We start from the raw sequence: 21710 nt of genomic DNA on the forward strand, positions 1-21710 counted from the left end.
AGGTTTGATATAAAAATGTAAATTTCATAATTCTTTGCAGATGAAACAGGCCCTGAAAGAGCAACAGGAGGTAAACACCCAACTGAGGGCGTATATCGATGGGATATTGTTAAATATTGTTGAAAATCATCCGCAATTGTTAGAAGTTAAGCACGGGCATTAACACACCCTCTCTAGTCCCTGACAAACTCCCTCCTGTTTTTCTTTCTCCAGATCTCTTTGAATTCCTCGTATAATAATCCTTATAGTATAGACATCATTGAGTTGACCCACTGGTATCTCCTGTTTAACACATTTCACCTGTAATTTATGTAATTTATTTTATCGCATAAATTATTGTGGTTATAAGAATAATAATTACCGTATATCATCATATTACACATCCGAATGTTCGAAACGTGATATATCCGTCCACACGAGCGTGGAATCAATATATGTAATACATACACACATGTGCATGATATAAAAACAAAACAAAAAAAAAAAAAAATGAAAGAAAGAAAAGAAAAGAAAACAGCAAAAAAATTATCTATCGAAAACAAGAAAAATAGTGAGAATATAAAATAAATGAATATATATACATGTATATATATATATATATGTAAATATATATAAATATGTATATATGTATATATATATGTATATTATTGCAGCCTTCCATTTATTTTTTCGATAACAATATTGTGTCTTTACATAGCTGAAAATTTATAAAAGACGTTTTTCTTTTGTCTGTTATATTAATATTCTAATAATAAGAAAATTTTTATACTCATGTTGTATCAATTATTATCATCGTAGGATATTATAGATATATACATATTTAGGTGTATTAATACAGGTACGCGTAATCTCAATAACCTGTTTTACGATATAATACAGATATGAAGTCAATGAAACGACTGTCTCAAAATTATATTCTCAATCGTCATATTGAAAGTTTTGAAATGATCCGTTGTTAGGAGTCATGCAGTATAATTCAACGCTTCAATGTGTATTAATCCATACATTGACTGTGATTGGACAGAGTTAGAACTGCGGCTATGTTTGCAATGTATGAAGTCCCTCGGAGATCGAAAATATGGTATAATATTATAGCGCGTTACTTAATGTGTAATAATAGATAATTGAATTTAGTCTTATAATAATTGAGAGAGAAGAAGGATATATAAATATAGATATTTTCTTATCATCCGCAACGTTTCCTCCCATACTGTAATATGGCCGTCCCTTCAACGTCCTTTGCCGGAGGCGCCGTCGGTATTTCACCGATGAAAAAGTCCACGACAAACAGATTGTTAACGATACGAAGAGCCGCGTGTTTTATGCATATATTTAATCGTTTAGATTCATAGTTATGAAAGGAATATGCATGTGTTATACAGTAGTTGTGTGTAAACTTAAAACGCGTGAAACCCCACAGCAGCCGTGTATTGTACATCATTTTGTCGGCATGACCCATCTCTAGATATTTTCAATTAGCAAATTTTAATAAACTAGACTGGGAATAATGCTACTTAACAGGCCTTCCATTGTACGCAAAGTTTTTTTTTTTTTTTTTCAAGTATCTAGACACATTATCGGTCATCATTTATTTTGGGTTACATACCTACGTCAACGAAAAATATTTTGTAAATATGTTGCACCGTAAGATTATGAAAATCTAATCATATTTGTTGCTATTCCAAGATGGAAATATCCCACATATACAATACTATATTAATAATGTATCAAATTACTATCGTGGGTCACATAAGATATGGAAAATTGAAAATATTCTACAAACGGTTGTTTCGGGTCGCATGGAAAATGTTTTTGAAAATCGAATAATTATTCCGTATACTAGAAACATGCCCGTATTACAGAAGTAAGGAAAAGAGAAACAAAACGAAGTTCACTTTTAATTGTTGAAAGGGAACTTCTTTTTATTTTTTTTTTTCCTTACTTCTGTAACATAGACATGTCTCTAATATGTAGAACAATTTTTGGTTTTATTTTTCGCGAATAAAGTACAGATCTGAGGAGGACCCCCTTCGAAGGGCAGATACGTCAGAAAACAGTTGACGGCTTATTTACTGACCTCAAAATGTTGAACTTATCTTTACCTCACAATATGCAGACTGTTGTTTCTAAAAATTGTCGTGATCGCCCTTGCAGTAACGTAGTAATATCTCCTTTCAATTCTTATATACTTACATCCATAACTTGTCTTGTACTAAAAATGAGTGGAAGACCTGCTTGAACGGAAAGATAATAAATTGACTTGAATGAAGTTTGGGAATAATTGCAATAAATTGGGTCCCTGTCTATCGATCTGTATACATACTTGAATATTATTAACGGCAGATTTGTAAATATAATTCCGCATCTGCGAAATCTATAAAACGGCTCAAATACGAAATGGCGGAAATAATAATGTATAAAATAAACTTTAATATGTACAAGTTGAAAACGTGTGTATAATGTTTATAGAGTAGCCTTAACCCGGCAAAATATATATATATATATATATATATATATATATATACATATATATATATATATCTACAATTGTGAACCTATTTGCCAGTAGAAGAAGCTGAATCTCTTATTCTAACTATGTATATTATAACTGAATTACCAACGGTGCTGAAGCTGTCTCCAGAACAGATTTTTCGTAATCGGTTCACAGAGATTTCTGCACCAGCCTCTTTACGATGTGCAGATATACCGTAAGTCCAAATCACAATGGGTTTTCAATTGTACAACTGGCCGATAATTTCATCGAATCTCGTGAAATTTATGCCATTTATAATTGTCTATATCGTTTAATCGCGACGTTGCGATCGGTTGATTTTTTGATAAATGAAAAATAAATACGCAACAAAACTGACATGATCTACAATTGCTTCATCTGCTTGCGTTTGCGCGCAAGTACTTTACCTTTTAGAAAATCATTCCGCCCTCCAAATCCCAGTAGCAGTATTTTCGTCTAGATTTTCGGCTACAGATGTGAATATGTGTGTAAGTAAAAAAAAATGGACTGATTCAGACTATCTTCTTTACAATATAAACGTCAACCTTTATTTGAACTCGATTTTTTGTTACGTGTATTAATAATATGGCCGTAATATTTAATTTTTATATTTCCAATGGTGATATAATAATGATAATAATAATAATAATAATAATAATAATAATAATAATAAATCGTATCACAAGTATATAACTACACCCACACCTACGCGAGGATAGTTGTAATAGTTAATATTAATATTTATTTCTAATAAATCGAAAATCTGCATAATTGTTAATATTATTTTCAAATAAATTATACATTCGTGGGAGGATTGCGCTGAAGAAAGCCATAACGTAGAGCTGAATCCGACTTCTAGTAACTACAGGTTAATCGAGCTACATGGTAGATAAAGGCATTATCGTTATAATGTAATGTGTACAGATTATGGATAAAAATATGGAAAATTTGGACCTACATACATATACCTATAATATTGTATGTATAGTCAATTTGCGATCCGAAGTCTCGAGATCATCGGTAAAAATTATGATGGCACGAGAATCGTTTTTGAATTTATAATTTCGAACTCGTGACCGTAGCTGTCTGCGAATATGTCACATACTGTAAAAACGAAGACACAGTGACAAATAGTGTAATAAATTGCGGGCATAAGGGGGATTTTAATTCGATCAGCTAGTCACCTCAAAGCTCAGTTCTTTGATTTGCATTATTTTTTTTCTGCACTTTATTTGTCAATTACCAAAAAATTAAGTTTCGTTAATTTTGAAAATTAACAAGACGTGTGATTTCCTCAAGTTGTACATTTTTTGTAATATTGGAATTTACGTTTTACAGAGTATTCATATAGCTGAAAAATTTTGGAATATCCATCGCAAGGTTTTGCCGAATAACAGATCCGTTCTTTACGTGTCTTTATTTACTTGATAAAACTTATATTATTTTGTAAATTTGATAAATTTCTCGAGCAGTTTATACGTTTCAACTTATTCCTCTTCCAAAAATTTCATGTTAAACAGAACTGAGGTGAAGTTCACGATCGATTGTTATAATTTCGCCAGAATAAAAGAAGAAAAAAAAAAATTAAAAATATTCCATTACCATATCGTCTGTGAAAGCTCGAATGAATTTAGTTAAAGAAACATTCATTCAATTTCCATCGCAAGTGCACAAAATAACGCATTTAGCAATATGGTATTTAGATAATTACCGAATATAGAGGATCAGGAAATTTTTTGAAAATTTATATAAAATTAGAGAATATCACGTATAATTCAGAAATGAATAATACCTTTCGCAAACTTCAAATTTACAAAAATTGTCTCTCTTGCTGCAGTGAATATCAATATTTTGTTAAATATCACAGAATTCAACATAGGAGGCTAATCGAATTGAACTAAAACACCCCGGATATTCGCACTACGTATAATATATGCATCCTGGAAGGAAACTGATCGTGATTGTGCACAAGTATGGTGATTCGGTACGAGAAACGCGTACATAAATTGTCGATGAAGTAACCCTGAGCAACTCAAGAAACAAGGATAACGAGCAAAAATCATCCAAGGATTTTTTATTACACAGTAATCTTGATTTCCTGTTACAATTTCTAGACTTTTTTCACTGCGGTACAATAAAAAAGTACTCGTGCAAATATGTGTAGAAAAAGTCGTGTCAAAAACAGATTAATCTTGTTGATTATGCGGTAATTGCCAGTTGAAGCAGATCAAACGGTTCCTCTGGACTTCGAAGAAGCTCAACTTCAACGAAGGCATGTGCGTTACGCCTAAATGCAAATCGACACCAGTCATCGTAATGTTCGTGTGAAGAGGCGTGACAGAGTCTCGTGCCAAGCACGGTAAAGAAAAAGCCGCAGATCACGTAACCCGTGTTGTACGTTATCTAGATAATATTATATAAAATAATCATCTTAGACATATTCACCTGATCCTTTATCTTACGGAGATAATGTGAGTCAAGTTCGTCTTTCATATTCATCTAAATAAATCCGCTGTACATTTTTTTGTACGACTTGATAAAGATAAGGTCGTGGTTCTTTGCTGAACGATATTAGGCGACGCGATTCAGAGTTAGGTCTGTGACGCAATTTCGGAAAAATAAATAATTAAATAAAACGTCTCTCTAAAGGAAACTCTTCTAAAGAAAAAAGATTCTACGAGCCAAGTTTTCTTTGGAGTGTTGGAAATAATATTTCGTTGCTTGATCTAAGCTTTTCTTTATTTTACCAAACCGTCCGTTGTTAAAAAGAAAAAAAAAATTATTCCGAAATATTTTTTGGGACAACAATTCTTTTGTTCTCTGTGTAACAGAATTACCAATTTTTATCCTTATCTTCTTGATTATATAGATGAAAATGAGGATGATCTTATATTTTATAGAGACAATTGCACGAGAAACTATCCGTAATCTTACGTAGATGAATTTGTACGTGAATAATCTTATCCTCATACTAATTATCTTGTACAACATCGATGGGTTATACGATTGCTGAAACTGTGATGTAGCTGTGCTCATCCCGCACTTATTTACTGTAAAGCTCGTTTGGTGCTCCGGGCATCAGACGTGCCTAAAAAGCACACGCGGCCGAGCTTCGAAACGTTGAAAAATAATAAAGCATCTTGTGCGGATTTTTGATCGAAGGCTACACGCGAGTACTTCAAATTCGGTTAATGCGCTTTGTAGGTGTCCTTGTTTTGGTACCCAGTCACGTATCCCGACTGGTCGGGGAGGTCCTTCCGCCCTGCTATCCCTTTTCCTTTTCCACTTTCGTCAAACCGCTGCTTGTGCGATCCCGTGTACTTGCTCACATCCGTTAGTCTGTCCACCGTCGATGCCGCCTTTCCTGCCTGATCGTCGGTGCAAAAGTGGACAAAGAAATACCTTCGTTAGTCGTTAAAGTTCAGAAAGATCCGTAAAATGGGTTCACCAAATTACCGTGGGCCCAGACAAATATCAGAACTCGGATACATGGGTATAATACAGGGCGATTCATTTGGAATAAACATTTTTTTTCTATCGTCGGAAAAACTTGTAGACAAAAGTTGAAAAATATTCTTGTCAAGAACTCGTCGGCGCGATATGCAAAGCAATCTGTTAAAATTCTGTACAAATGCGTTGAACTTTAATCGCTCGTCAGTCGTTTACATGAAATAGAAATATACGAGACGTTACGTTTGCAAAACGGATATGCATAAACCAAATATACTCATATCTATGCCGTTATCTGCGGGCATGCTGAATGTTACAAGTAAAAGCGCTTTTTTAATGCCTCCAGGTCATAGTCGCGAGGTACAATGAAATAGCGATTTGAACGGCTGTTTCTCAAACCACATATCTCTTTCGTCTACATTGTTATTTTAAACGACTAGGTTCGGTCGTGAAAGAGACGTCAAGTTTCTATAGACATTTATTAGCGTGCCGAGTGAATGGCTTGCACGTATATTTATGGGAAGGGCTGGGCTGCGGGAGTCTTGTAATATGAATTGATGCCAATCGATCGTCACGAGCTGTAGACAAAGGCGCGTTGTTTTTAATTTAATAATATTGACCTGATTGTACATCGCAAACACAACGTGTGTCGCGAACTGTGCTTCACTTTTTGTGTCTATATTTGTATGTGTATACAGGTATATGGGGCATTCCAGCTCAGTTCAGTTGGATAGCGACGCTCATGTCCTTCGATTATTTTTAACATTTTCAATTTAAGGTACTAAGCTTACAAGGAAAGTATACCGGAGGTATATATCACCGATTTTCACCATTCTGTGAGAAAATGTTGTAGAACATAATAAAGTACTGGACATCATTTTTTTTTTATTGCGTGCTAATTCTGTCGTTTAAGGGGTGAGATCCACTCCTAAAGCTTAATCCCAAAACATAAAGGCTGCAACCCCTAAGAGTGAAAATGCTGCGCCTATTATCGTTGGTTGATAATGAATAACGTACACTGAGAAAAATTTCATTTGTTACGGTAACTAGAAAAATTCAGTAAAACAGGTATCGTTAAAAAAAACTGTTTGAATATCGTTGGAATTACGAAAAACGAGGTAAACCTAACCATTTTGCGCTATTGTTTATTGATTGCAAAATCAGTTTGTTCGGTTTACTTTAATTTTTTAAATTAAATAAGGCTTTAACAATAATTTATTGTCGGACAATTATTCAATTTTCGCAACAATTACAAGAAAATATAGTAACGGTGATCGTAATGAGAAAGAATAGTAACGGATCCTAGACTTTCCGGTAACAGCTAGAAAACTGATTTTCATTTTGTACCTAGAACTTTATTTTTCGATTGCGGTATAAAATGAAAATAGTTGAGGACTGAGCGGTAACCGGAACTAAAAATTTCTCTCAGTGTACAGTTGGTTTTATCAAACAATGTTACCTTCTTATCGCGAAATCACAGAAACACGATTTTTGTGGATAAACTTTACGGGTCACTTTTACCTCCTAAACGGCAAAATTGGCCTGTAAAAATATATGTCGCATGTTTTTTCTTGTACTATAATATCTCATAGACATCACAGTATAAATATAATCGGTGATGTACACTCCAAGTACTTTTCTTGTGAGTGCAGAAACTTGACGATCTTTTCTACATTCTTATTAAAAAATACACCTGAATGGCGTTATTTTTTTTTTTTTAAGAAGAACGATACCGTGAGTGCTCATGAGTGATTTAAAATTAAACGCAAAGCAAAAAGTTGTATGTTGAAGATACGAACGTGTAAAAATAGTAACAAGATTTCTGCAAGAAAATAAAACCGAACTTCTTCCTCTAACGAGGCTGGTTGGCCGAAAACCGATGCTCTTTACTAATTTTATTATGAAATAGTCGTACATTGAGTATTCATCAAAGTATTATACACATGCGTAAGCTAAAAAAGTCTCTTTAAACACGTGAAAGGAATGAAAAATACTAGAATTATTATGCTTCTCGAATCGCATTCAAAGTGGTTTAGAATCTAGTATATTTATCGATTTTACTTTAAGATGGCTAATTTTATTCACAAACAGAACACTATTTTCTACAAGTTCACCACAATACATTTTCTGGTCGTGTTGGCATTGTTAAATATTCAATTGTACAACATTTCACCGATATTAATTATCAACAAATCGTAGCGTCGAATCGACTGCAAAAAAAAAAAAAAATCTGTTTCAGTGACGTTGTAGACAATAATCTTCGGATTGAAATAAACCACCGTAGACTGAAATCGAACGAATATACTAGATTCTTAACCGTTTCAAAACGATCTAAAATGAAGCATTGATATCTAAAATCTCATATTTTAAAAATATTATCAATTTTAGGAGAAAATAAAAACGATATCTTTAAATAATCCTTCTAGAAATAGAAGGTTATCAATTGTTTTATACACTGAGAAAAAAAAGTCAACAACTAATTTTCTTCATTTCCAGTTTATTTGGTTCGAATAATTTATCATTCGGAACAACCACTTTTTAGTTGAAACAAAAATATTGATGCATTGATTTGAATGCTATATGCTGTCGAATTTGATGCATTTCAAACAAGTACGTATTTTATTTTATAATATTAAACTGGATATTTCGGAACGACAACTTCGCTTGAATCAACAAACCTCATTTAATTCGTGAAAGAATAGTACTTTACCCGCTTGAAATAGTTCTTGAGTTGCTATAATATGTACTACATTTAATTCAAGTTATCGACTAATATAATGAAATATAACTTTCCTCGGTTATTAAACAATCACGTGTAGTTCAAAATAGCAAACATACACTTGAAATTGATTTCAAGAACTCTCGATACCATCGCATTCGCGCTTGCAATAAATGAATCATTGTTTCTACGAAATGAACATTATTTCACTGAAATAAAATTTTTGTTCATTAGATAATCTTTTGATTTTTTGATGTGCATGTTTCACGGTTTTCAACCGAAATAATAATTCATTCGAAGTAGTACCAATTTCGGTCACTAGAGGGCAAGTTTTCGCACTTGAAGAGTAGCTTCAAAGATGTTTACATACTCGAATCATTCGCACTACTCTTAACGTGCCAGCTAAATGTGACGCGATATGATGCGTTACGGTTTTGATCCCTTCACGTTTTCCAAAAACTATTTCGAAGTGACGCTACTACACTTGTTTGGTCGCATTCAAAAACAGTAGCATGTCGTGTTGAAAAAATTTTTTAAATTTCTAACCCGACGATATTTACACCACGTTTATATATCCGTAATACTCAAATACTAAAGGATCATTGAATTAATTTAAATACATTTTTCATCCAAATACGGGTTTAATCGTTGTGAAGTCAGTTTTTTCTGTACAGTGACAAATCTTCTTTGATCGGAACAATATCCCATTGGTCGTTGTAAGCATTATTTGAGTGAAGTGACAAGTTGTTTGACTTGAAGCATGCAGCGTTTGGATAAAAATATCAAACCAGAAGAGCAGCTCGGTGAGTTATGTCGCTCAATCTCTGTTTAATTCATTTAAATTATTTTCCATTGTACCTAAATACGGGTTTTTTTAATTGAAAACTACATAAATTGTCGCTCTGAATAAGTCTGCTGTCAGGACTATGCAAACGCATGGATTATTTGGATCAATTAACATTTATTGAATCCAATAACTTTCTTTTTCTCAGTGTAGTTTTTTCAAAAATTCTGTGACACGTTTAAACGAACACGCTTGTTTATTTTTAACAAAAAATTTGGTTGAATCCATTCCTCGTCTTCATTCCCATAATTGCAAAATTCTATCCAAATACATAATAATTCGCATCTAACGCATCCGTTGCAGTTATACAGCTATTTATGAAAAAGGCACAACTCTATAATTTCGATCAGTACGACCAGACGTATAAAGTTTGCAAAAAAACCGAAGGACACGAGGGTCACGACGTAGCTACACAGAGCTGGAATATCATGTACACCTTATAGGTATGCCTGACTTTTGTGTGCCATAGTGTGCCATAGTCCCGCATACGTAACGGAAGGGCATTAATTTTGCGATACAATCTAGCGTATAAATATCCACTCCGTGTTTATGTTTGCGCGTTAGTATAGCAACAGCTACGTCGTATATTCTGCCTCACAAAAGTGAAAATCCTCATTCCGCGTATTTTTTAACACGATATTTCGTTTTCACATTATTTTGTTGCTTCGCCAAACAATTTTATTCTGCGAATATTCTGCGTACCTCTGAGAAAATTATATCTATATTACTCGGAAGGTTGCGTGCATTTCGAATCTACAGATAAATTGAAAAAAAAAATACTCGGAGCTATCCGGACAAGAACCAAGGACTTTTTTTGAATTGCGCAAGATTTTCCTACGTTTTTACAGTTGGATGTTTGTAAAATTTTGAGAGTCGTTATCATCTAATAATTATAAGTAAGAATTCGGCAATTGTCTGTAATTGTAAATAATCATATTTATGATCTCGGAAGGGAATATTTAATTAGTCTACGGAATATTCGTTAATCTAAATCGAAATCGTTTCGGTTTGTTACAGAAAGAGTATCCTGCTACAGATTTCATACGAGTGTTTATAATTTTAATGAAAAAATTCAATAAAACATGAAAAATTTACGTGAAAATTGAAAATAATTTATTAAAAAACTCGAAATTCAATTGAAATCGAATAAATTTCAATGTAATACAGGATTGCTCTGACAAAGTTAATAAATTCTCAAGACAGAGAGAAATCACCGAAACATATGAAATTCGCAGTACTTGAGAATAAATCAGAGAGATCACAGGAAAATTGCAAATATTTCCACAACGAAAAATGTGTAAAGAAAATCTTCATCGGTGTATAGATTCAGTCTCGAGATACATATCTGCACTAAATAGGAACGAAATTGCCCCGCTATAATATAATTATCAAGTACGGTATATAATCATAGGCAGATAACGCTTTCGAAGCAATTACATGATCACCGTATCAAAATTATCTTAGAATATTATCGATACTCGCGCAATTAAGTTATATTATCGCGAGAAAATTATCGATATAATTAAGATAGAGACATACCGCATGCGACGAGACTCCGGGCGCCCCGCAGTTGGCCATTTTATTTTTGAGCTCCTCCACATCGACTTTCTTGTTCTTCGCAAGATCATCTAGGTACGCTTTGTACTGTTCCAAGCCCAGCTTGACGGATCTGGGACATGAATGAAAGTCGCGCGTAATTAACCTGCGGTTCGCAGTTCACAGTATTGTTGGTTAAGTTCATCTTTTATCCTCGTCTAGATAAAGCTGCTGTTCGTCTTCATCTCTGGCTGATTTGTAAAGTACAATAGAGATAAGATAAACTGGCAACTGAAAACCTGTACGTTGAGACATATAAGCGACGCGATTCGAAGTCAAGACTATATTATGTAATTTCGGGTAAATTGATAATTAAATAAAAATGTCTTTCTGAAAGAAACTCTCCGCAATCTGTTACACTGGGATAACGGATTGTTTGATCCAAAGAAATATTTCTTCGACGGTGGCAAAAAAAGATTTCTTCCTCGAACTAAATTTTACTTGATATCACAAAAATTTTCGTTTTTCAAAAAAAAAACCTACACTGTCTCGTCGATCGCTCCGAATATTCCATTACCGCAACAAACAACTGTTCGCAGTAACAATAACATATCTTTTTCGCCATCTGCGAAGAAATATTTTTATAAATTAATAACCTTTTTTTTCACAGTATATTAATAATCTCGCGATCTTATCGTTATCTTTTGTATTATCCAGATGAAAATGAGGATACAATCTTAACTTTTATACAGATTGTAGGAGAAACCATTTTTCATCTTTCTTACAGGTGAATTCGTACATGGATATTATCATCTTCATCCATAGATAATATACTCATTATCTCGTACAACGCTGGACTCTAATAACGGCAAACTCACTTGTGTTTTTTGAAGTATATCCCCGTGTCAGTGGTCGTGATTTTCTTCCCATCGATGACCTTGGCCTGCTTCATCCACTTGTCACTCTGACTGAGCGTTATTTGTTTGCCGTCGCTTTTTGGGTCGCCAAACTTTGAGAAGGCCTTGAAACTCGCCGTGAACGATCCGGCGCCTGCTGGGCTTGCCGGACTCGCCGGCCCGGAACTTCCGGTCCCTTCGGCACCGGCGTCGATCTTCAAGGCCGAGAGGCCTTCGCTGGGGGGCGTAGCCGCCGCTGGCGAACCGTTTTCCACGCTATCCGACATTGTATACTCGTCTGTAAATAATCAAGGGGCTATAACGATGATGCCGGTCTATGGCCAGTCCTTACCAACCGAGCAAAGTGTCGCTTATCTCGACTGTTATCAGAACCTAAGCATTGCTGACCCGAAAACATCAAAGAAGAGAAATTTGTTTCCAGCTGTATTCCTTTAATTGAACCGCCATCACCGGTGTGAAAATGTCGCGGTTAGCGCAATTCTATGTGCAGTACCGAACACAGATGTAATCCAACAGCTTTTACGTTTCATGCGAGAATAATGCGAGAAAATATATTTCTACCATAAGTAGCAATCCAATTTCAGTCATACATTTTATGGTATTATCGTTGTGTAGAACAATCTGTTTTTTTTTTTTTTTTTTTTCATATTTGTGGCCGGAAATACATGTAGAATTGTGCTACTTGCAATGATAATGTTCTGATAATAGCTGAAACAAGTGATATTTCACTCGGTCAGAAAAGACTGATTGTATCCTCTTAATTCAGAAAGTTACAGCTACCACTAATCAACGGGAGGGTGAAAAACTTACGATTAATCCACGCGTCACTTTTGCTTGCTTGTCGCATTACAATTAGATATCCTACGGATCGAGACTAATATCTTTGTATCAAATTATCGAGATAAAAAGCCGGCTCATTGGGTAGGCGAGGCTTCGAGAAATTTTTTGCCGCTTGGTAACAAGATATGCAGCTTCTACGTATACACCGAATCACGATGTTATTAATTATACCTATATTATAATTGAGTTTTCATTCGATACTAAAAATATCTTGTCATAATTTTCATCTATACAGGTCTACATTAGGGTGGTTCAAAAGATCTGCTATTTTTTTTTCCAAATCACACGTTTCATAGTTGTAGGAATAGGAAATAAGACGCCTGTTAGATTTTGAGCCCTTAATGTTAATATTTAGTGGTGCCTGAACGCAATTTTCCATTTTCTAATAATTTTAGTTACTTTTGAATTTTGTAGCTTGGTAACGATACAATGTACATAAATGTCCGATACATATTCTTGTAGAGAATACAATACTCTACGAAAAAGATCACTTGTAATTTTTTCATACTTCGACTCTTTCAAAAGTTATTCAAAGTTAAAGTTGAAATCTTAAGTGCTTATATAGGTGGAATTACATATTATTACTTGTAATAATTGCAAAACAAATTTGTTAAAGTCGAAAATTAATTGAATGACATAATTTTACAGCGGTTAAAATCCTTTTCATTAAATCCTCAACATTTTGTGATAAGTCTAGTGTTTTCGCAGTTAATCTCGGAAAAAAAGGAAATTTATACATGATTTCAACTTTAACCTTGAATAAGTTTTGAAAGAGGTGAATGGTCGAAAAAATAGTACCAGACCTTTTTGTAGAGCATTGAATTCTCTACAAGAATATGCATCGGACTACGTACATTGCCTCGTTACTAAGCAACAAAATTCAGAAGTAACTAATATCATTGGAAAATGGAAGGTTGCGTTCAGGAACCACTAAATGTTAACATTAAGTTCTCAAATTATAACAGGCGTCTTATTTCCTCTTCCTACGACTCTTGAACGTGGAACTTTAAAAAAAAACAGTCGATTTTTTTGGTCCACCCTAGTCTACATGTGCAAGAAAGAATGCTCAAGAATCACTATTTCAAAAATAGTACCAACGTGACATTCCAAAAGCCCAAACTACCATACATTTTGAGTTGCGCCTGATTTTGAAAAATCGCATAATTTTTTGCCAGAAAAAAACACAATTTCGAGACAAAGAAAAATATTCACTGCAGGTGTAAGAATTGAGCACACCTAAGTACAGCGGCGGTTTACATGCAGTATAGATACTAGTGACGTATGTGCATGCCTAGATAGAAGTATGCATATCACCTGTTGCGTCGTACAACTTGCAAGTACGATGTTAGTCAAACGATTAAGTTCTGCAAGGTTGCCTTGCGTGACTCGCTTAGTTACGAATACTAATTAACTATCGATGCAAATTCAGCTAGATCAATTTCAGAGCTTGATGAATTTCTACGAGAAGGTTATCGAATCGTTACGAGTCAACAATCGAAGCATATATGTGTATATCTCACGATCTGTGATATACGTATGTATTACTTAGATTACATGTAACACGTATCGCGTGCTCCAATTATTGAAGGAGCAGCTGAATAGCGAGATTAGATTGAACCGTAAGTTAGAGTATAGATTAAGTTAGGTCACGGCTGGAAATATCCCGACCGAGCCGAAGTTTGCTTTAACCCAACGAATCTGCACTTAATTCTAGATCTATTTATAAATGAGTAATTAACTTCATACAGTATAAACCAAAAGCGGTGTCGTTACTTTTAGACTTCGAGTAGGCGTGGTTTTCGACATTATACGGTTAATTACATTTATGTCATGAAATCAGTCCTCCTAATCGACTCGTGCGACTGTCGAAAATAACACTATTCGAACGTTCTCGCTTTGTAACAGTATGCTAAAAAAACATAAACAAATGCGATTTGCAGTCCCGGTTAATAATTAGCTGCCGTTCGTAACCGTGCCGCTGGGTGTTGCTAATTTTTTTCCTTTCTGATAGCGGTCTTACAAATGGTTAAAAATTTACGTTTCCACTTTAGATTCAGCCGCAATAGTCCAATGACATCGTTTAGCATGACTATGTACAGTCGGTTATTGTCTATATATTGAAAAAATTGAGAATGTTGAAAAAGGAGTCAATTTATTATAATTCCTCCGAAGAAAGGAAATTAATTTCGTTTACGGTGCGCATCAGCCTGTGTGAATCGCAAAAACGATTTACTTGAACGAGAATTAATTGTTAAATAAGACTAGTAAATACACGTTAAAAACTAACAAAAAAGTGTCTCCGTACGAATTCCTCTTTTTTTGTTTGTTTCTCTTCGTAAATAAACTGGCATCGATCGAAGGAAAGTTTGGCCAACCGAAGGTCTGAAAAGACTCAAAACTTGGATGCCACAGTGGTATTTAAGCAATCCTGGTTTCTTGCAAGGCACTTTAGTGGAGGGAGGTGACGATCACGCGTTATAGAATATTGATATTGCGTTACATTTGCGCCGGTTGACTGAAGGTACAATCTTATCAGCGATAAGATTACTGTGGATGTTTATCGTGCGGGAGAGCTTACATTATGCCTATAATTTGACACAAATATGTAGGCGATAAAAAGAAATCGGTAAATTATATTCGTGCGTGCTGTTTACAAGCCATTAGAAATATAGGTACTTCGCATTCGACGAAACGCGCCCATTGGCAAACACATCAAGTCGAATATCTGAGGTATGTTGTATACACAGGTATGTATGTAAATTGCCATAGAGACAGCTCCTCGATGCGCATCGGATGTTCCCCCGATCATCCTATTTGCTGGTCGTTGCGTTACCGAACACAAAACTCAAGCTAGTCTCTAAACGCATTAAATGCGAGCCTACGCTCAGGTCGAGGTCGCGATAATTGGTAATGCGTTACATCGTTCACCGAGCGTTTCAGGGCCATTACGTAATGTGGAAAAGAGCTTAAGCAAGGGAACAAGCGTGTGCAGTTGACTTTGGCTAATTGGAGAAATGCAGCTTCAGTCTCACTCTAGTTATTTATCAAAATATTAGCGATTTTGGACTCGGGTGAGAATTGAAAAGAATATATTTTTTGAACCTATTAGGTTCAAACTTGCTGTAACTCAAGACGTTATTGATAATCAGAATGTGATATTGATTGTTATACAAAAATTGACGAGCTACAGCTTTCTTTTTATTAAGGATTGCTGGCGATTATCATCAGATAAACAAATTTATCGCTGGTACGTACAATTTTAAATTTTAGTCTCCAACTCTTCCGAACAAGAGCCTTAATTATAAAAATAAATGAAATTCTGACAGAATTTTTGTCGTCGAATTAGCTGCTCCTGACAAAATTCGATCTCTTTTCATATTATTGACGGAACTGATTGTGTTTCATCTCCGTTAGAACATGTTGTGCCACTTTTTACGTAAAGGTTTGGAGAGTGTAATAATGAGTGATTATACTTCTGTAGTTGGTTGTAGAATTTATTTTTTCTCAGACTATTACAACCTGACTGAACTGAGATTTTTCCTACTGTCGAAAATATCTTATTTGTATATAACTTAACGAGGAACTTTTCATCTCCTCCGTCTCTCACTCTGAGATGATAATTCTGCAAAATTGAGATCCATCGCCTCGTTTATTCATATTACATTACATCTTCACTGATTTGGGCGAGCTCAACGAAGATGAATTTCTGTCGTTCATGAGATTATTTGTAGCTCAGACTAGGCGATGATATTACTGCAGGGTGTAGGAAGGGGATGATGTCATGGGTCGTTAGGATTGCCGAGTGTAGAGATAATAAAATCAATATGACTCGAGGCTCGTAAGAAGCAGCGTCTTGTGATCACAGTTTTTAGCAACCGCATTCGGGGATATTCTGCGCATGAAATACAAACATATTGTGGGCGTTGAAAAATTCTTCTACCTGTGCTCAAGGGTACTTATAATGTTTGAACTGTGGAATTTACAGACGAATGGATCGTATCGTCTGAATCAAACGTTAGGAAACAACATAGTCAAAAATGGCCAACGGAGTTCAAGAAATCTCACATTGTAGTATGATTACAATGCGGAAATGGACTGTACTTACACACGTCTACCTTTATCCTTTCTGACGATAACTGTTTGGATAAGTTTTTTCAGCCTGCCTCTGTAGATCACGATGTTAGCCAAAATAAGCCCAAAAACATTACAATTCGGTCAAAACCACCAGACCCTAATCATTTTGATTGTTCTGATTATAAAATATTTTCTCACATTGTCGATATCTTATTGTTAGCCAGTATCATTCGAATCCGCTCAGATTCGTTTCTTTTGCACAACACTAGGGATATTGTATCATCTTTTCTTAACTTTTGATTCAGACCGTTCGGCGATTCATCCTTCCGAGCGCGCAAATTTCTCGAGAATTGTGTTTAAATTATCCGCGAAACGATGAATCTATAATCAATATAGGCATGCTTGGATTGACGTATCGTATCTCACGTACGTGAGCATCCACAATGTGTGACAAATTAACTTGTTTCAACCAAGCGAGTAAAGTCAGTGGCTAATCCGCGTTATTTCATACCTATAAATAGGCAGTTATGCCAGAGTTGCTTATTGTGTCATCGGTGGATATGGAACCGGAAGACGCGAGGTAGGTTTTTTGTTTACCACGAACGTTCGATACTGTGCGTGCTACGAACACCCGAGGCTCCCTCCAAAACTAATTTCAACTACACACGCGGCGTCGTTAGCGTCGTACGGATAATTAAAAAACAACTGGATCATGCCAAAAATTTTCAATCTCACCAACTGCCGCACTTCGTCAATGAAAAACAATTTCCGTAGTAAAAACTTCTCTTAGAAATTTCAAATCGATATATCAGAACTGTCAATTGCTGATTGCTTTATATAAGCTGTCCATTACACTGTTATAATCCGATTACGGTACTGATTGTAAAAATTAATTCTGTCACGAGAATACTAAACGTTCAGTGATATCAATATCCGTTTAATCGAACAACATACACGCAGACAATTTATTTACTCTGATCTGACCGCACTAGAATATTGTGTTTTAATAAATAAAATAATCTTTCAAGTTATGATAAGAAGTTTGTAAAATAAATAACCGTAATAATTATTCACCTGCAATTACTTAGTAGAAAAACAAAGGGTTAATATTTAGATTTTTGCAGTCCGAGTCTTTGAAAATTCTTCAGTCCCATTCAATTTCACCATGCACTTATAATCTTTTTTCTCCTCGTTTGCTTTTCCGCAACTTTTCTGGCCTTTCTGCCCTACAAAAAGCACGGCATTACGTTTCTATGTACCTACCACCCTACCGTCGTCAAGCTTGACGTACGTACTTCTCCGCCGTACAAAACACCCTGCATGCAATGTTTATTCGATTCTTTTGTTAGTCTTTTACTCCCCTGAACCGTGCCGAGGATCGGAAGACGAGTTTAAGGTTTCAACATTTTCTGTTTGCTTTAACAAATCTAAACATAGCTTCATAGCTATACCCGAGCATATAAGTGAACTGAAGACAATCTCTAAGAATCGACATTTTTATGTCAAGTTAATATTTTCTACCATAATCGAAAAATATAGATCTATGAAACAATAATGATTTTTGTAGCTGTAGCCAGAAAATCGGCATGTGTGCTGTGATTTGTAATTACAGTAATTCCTATTATATTTTCTTGTAACTATTGCGATAATTGGATGTTGGTTCAACAATCAATTATTTTCAAGGCCTTAGTCAACTGAAAAAATACACCCAACTGAACGTATTTAATTTAATAAAACAAGATTAATACTACAATAGTATTGTAGTATTGACAACTGCAATCGCACATATATGTCTGGTTCGTTTAGCCAAGTGTTCTTTTAATTCCAAAATCATTTATATCGTTATTGTAGCAATGTACCCATATTATTTGAATTTTCCGGTAACCATATTGAACAAAAATTTTCTCCATGTAAAATTGTAGTGTTTCCATTTCGCCATGAAACTAATGTCAATGTCCTCTCGGTGAACACCGCTAGTATATTTATCTCTCTCGGTAGGTATAGCCGAAGAGCAGGTTCAAGTGAAAGCAATTTCGGCAGGCCATTTCAGCCCTCTCGCAAGGGGTGACAGAAGGGAGGGCGCATGTGCCATATTGATCAGGGTCTCTACATCCGTGAGCCCGCATCTGGGAATGGTGTTGCTCTACGCTGTTGCTGGATCCCTAACACGTTTCTATGTGTAAATCGTCAGGTGTGTTCATTCGTACGTACACGCGGAAGCTTGAAATAGGTTGCGTATTACGTTCCGTACGCAGACGCGGAAGGAGAGCATTAATGAGGGGGGAAAAATCACGGGAATCGTCACCGAGGAGTAACGAGAAGAAATTATTGGATAAAAAAATTCTTCGATATTTACGCGTGTGATTCCAAAAAGCGATCCAGGCAGTTAAACAACCAGATTTAACGGCATCGTTCAAAGATTTTTTCCCCTTGGTATACCGACCCTGCACTTTGCATCGATGACGTGATTCGCTGAGTTACGTAATAACTTAGGCAGGTTTACCACGATGTAAATAAACAGGTAGAAGGTCGATAAAACCTGTTGACAATTGATCCGAACACGATATTCGCTGCAACGTTATTATTATAACTTTGAGGCTTCCGGTTGGGTCTGTCTTATCTCCGAATTATCATCGCACTCGACAACAAAGTCTCGTCGACAACGATCGTTTGTCTACTCACACGCGATACATAATATCAAGACGATGCATCAACATGCATCGGAATACAAACTGATCGTTGAATTAGTATTTACGTGAATTCCGAATTAAATGAATTGGAAACGTACGGCTCAGACTTAGATAATCGGTCCGTCGATGATCGTTTTCGAAATGCGTATGTGCTTACGTACGGTACATGCTTGAACGTAAAATGACGCAACTACGAAAGTTGAGCATCGAATTAACACTCTGTTGCCGTCATTTGTGTATAGAAATAACTTTTTATCCTATTGGTGCAGTGTGTATACGTATATATTAATTTAACGCTGTAAGTATTGCGCGTGGCTCGACTCCAACCGAGCGCCTCTCTCGCCTTGGCCGTGTTTCAATGTAAAAAAATAAAATAACAAATGAAACGTAGAATAAATATAAAACCGTCAAAAACACAGCTGCGAAAATTCCCTCATACCGATATATCCGGAATTTCGCACTTTCGCAATTCATAAATAAATACCGTCGTACAACGAGTGCGGTTCGGAAATTGACGCCAATGTTGGCGATTACGTCCCTCTAGGGTCACCCACTGAACTCACTTTATGTTTAGTTGACTTGACGTGCCTGCGGCTCGGACCCTGGATTCCTCCGATGATATATCGCGCGAGTGAAAAGCGAACGACGAGCGGTTCGGCTGATTAGAAATATTCGGAATTGCCGCGCCGCGCTTGCGATTATGTCTGGGACGAGACTGCGGCACCCGTTCCTGAAATCCTCGCCTTCGCCTCCACCGCCCCAGCTTTGCCGCCGCCCCCACTCGCCCCAGTTTGGTTTGCTTGCCTGCTCCACAGGGTTCATAGATGGCCAGTTTCTCGTGCGACTCTCGCCAAATGATTAGAGGCAGAATTCATCTCTTGTTTTTGTTTTTTACCCAATTCTTATCGCGTTTTGGGTGCCAAAATAAATACAAGTTCTCGAGTGTGGGACTCTTTGATATTGCAGCCACTGATGAACATGTTTTTTTCCAAATATCGACATATTTTTACTCAAAACTACACAGACAATTTTGTTTCATAATTTTTTTCAGATATTCTGCAAATCTTCTTTTGAGAACGTTTATATATATATATATATATCAGCGGTTTATTCATGGTTCTAAAATTTTATTTTCTAACAATAAGTAATTTTGTATTTTGTGCGGTTCGCGTTGACATCATTTCATCATATTTATCTGAATACTTTTTCACTTTTCTGAAAAACTGCATAATTGTTGATAAATTTCGTTAGCATTACGTGCAATTGTGTAGAACTCGTTTTTTTTTTAAGAATATTTCAATTTTTTCCTGACCCTTCATCTCGGTTTTCACTATCCATTAACGGAGGGAATATCTGAAAGTGTAAAATTTTGCTCCAGAACTTCATTCGTGGACTTCTAAAATATAAGTATTCAGAAAAGTTGTACATATACTTCTGCGTAAAAAAACGTCCTTGGAATGAGCGGATTTCAACGGCTCAATACTAAATTTCATTTAAGCTTAAAATTTGGCATTTTGTCTCACTCTTGTAAAATATAGTGTACAATAAGAAAAACAAACATGGCATGCGAAAAGTGTGATCCATCAGTTGGTCTTGATCAAATACTGTACATAAAGAGAATTGACAAAAATTCATTTCAGTTAATTAATCTCTGCCCGATTTCATTAAATATTTAATGATGTGGATATATTTAGCTACTTGTGTCCCGTGGAAGTACAGATTTCCGCTGAATTTCATCGATCAAGAGTATATGATTTTTTCAGGTAATCACAGATGATATTTATGCGAATAGTACAAAGATCCGAAAAATACATTTAAATTAATTTTATATAACGTCAACAGTTTTGAGAAGCTCTTTACTGAGTTACTGAAGTTCGGTTTTGTTTCCCTAAAATTTAGTAGTTAAATACAAAGAACCGATTCGTTGAATTTACCAAACATTACGAAAGAAATGTTTTTCTCCAATACCTGCTTGAAAGTTTTTACTTTCGAAGTTTATGGAGTGTGCGCAAGGTGGCCCATTTCCGAACAGTGCGGTAAAACGATGTTGGCGCATGCGCACAACTGAAGTATTCGATTCTACACAGATAAGTTGGGCTTTCTTTGGTGCATGCGCAGTTTCGAATAT

At 35.5% G+C, this 21710-nt stretch overlaps 3 protein-coding genes and 1 long non-coding RNA gene across 7 annotated transcripts in view; 3 read left to right on the plus strand and 1 right to left on the minus strand.

Moving 5' to 3' along the window:
- Positions 1–474, plus strand: part of LOC124184929 (rab11 family-interacting protein 4) — a 71045-nt gene extending 70571 nt beyond the window's left edge. For all 4 annotated transcript variants that reach the window (XM_046575153.1, XM_046575154.1, XM_046575156.1 and 1 more), the window contains one exon: positions 41–474. In XM_046575153.1, the coding sequence (XP_046431109.1) occupies positions 41–163 (123 nt within the window). In that variant the 3' untranslated portion in view covers positions 164–474. The remainder of the gene's footprint in view (positions 1–40) is intronic.
- The window catches only part of LOC124184990 (fasciculation and elongation protein zeta-2-like), a 467596-nt gene that overhangs the window by 418376 nt on the left and 27510 nt on the right, over positions 1–21710 (plus strand). The gene's annotated exons all lie outside the window — the stretch shown is intronic.
- Positions 1998–20283, minus strand: LOC124184971 (tubulin polymerization-promoting protein homolog). Its single transcript, XM_046575254.1, has 4 exons — positions 20146–20283; positions 11940–12255; positions 11065–11194; positions 1998–5880 (listed from the first exon to the last, which is right to left on the minus strand). Exons 2-4 carry the CDS (start codon positions 12242–12244, stop codon positions 5701–5703), a joined length of 615 nt encoding a protein of 204 aa, XP_046431210.1. The 5' UTR covers positions 12245–12255; positions 20146–20283; the 3' UTR covers positions 1998–5700.
- On the plus strand, positions 15957–19251 carry LOC124184997. The gene is made up of 2 exons (XR_006871308.1): positions 15957–16065; positions 18891–19251. It is a non-coding gene; the product is annotated as an uncharacterized LOC124184997 (long non-coding RNA).

Source organism: Neodiprion fabricii, chromosome 6 (assembly GCF_021155785.1).
Source record: "Neodiprion fabricii isolate iyNeoFabr1 chromosome 6, iyNeoFabr1.1, whole genome shotgun sequence".
Classification (NCBI taxonomy): Eukaryota; Metazoa; Arthropoda; class Insecta; order Hymenoptera; family Diprionidae; genus Neodiprion; species Neodiprion fabricii.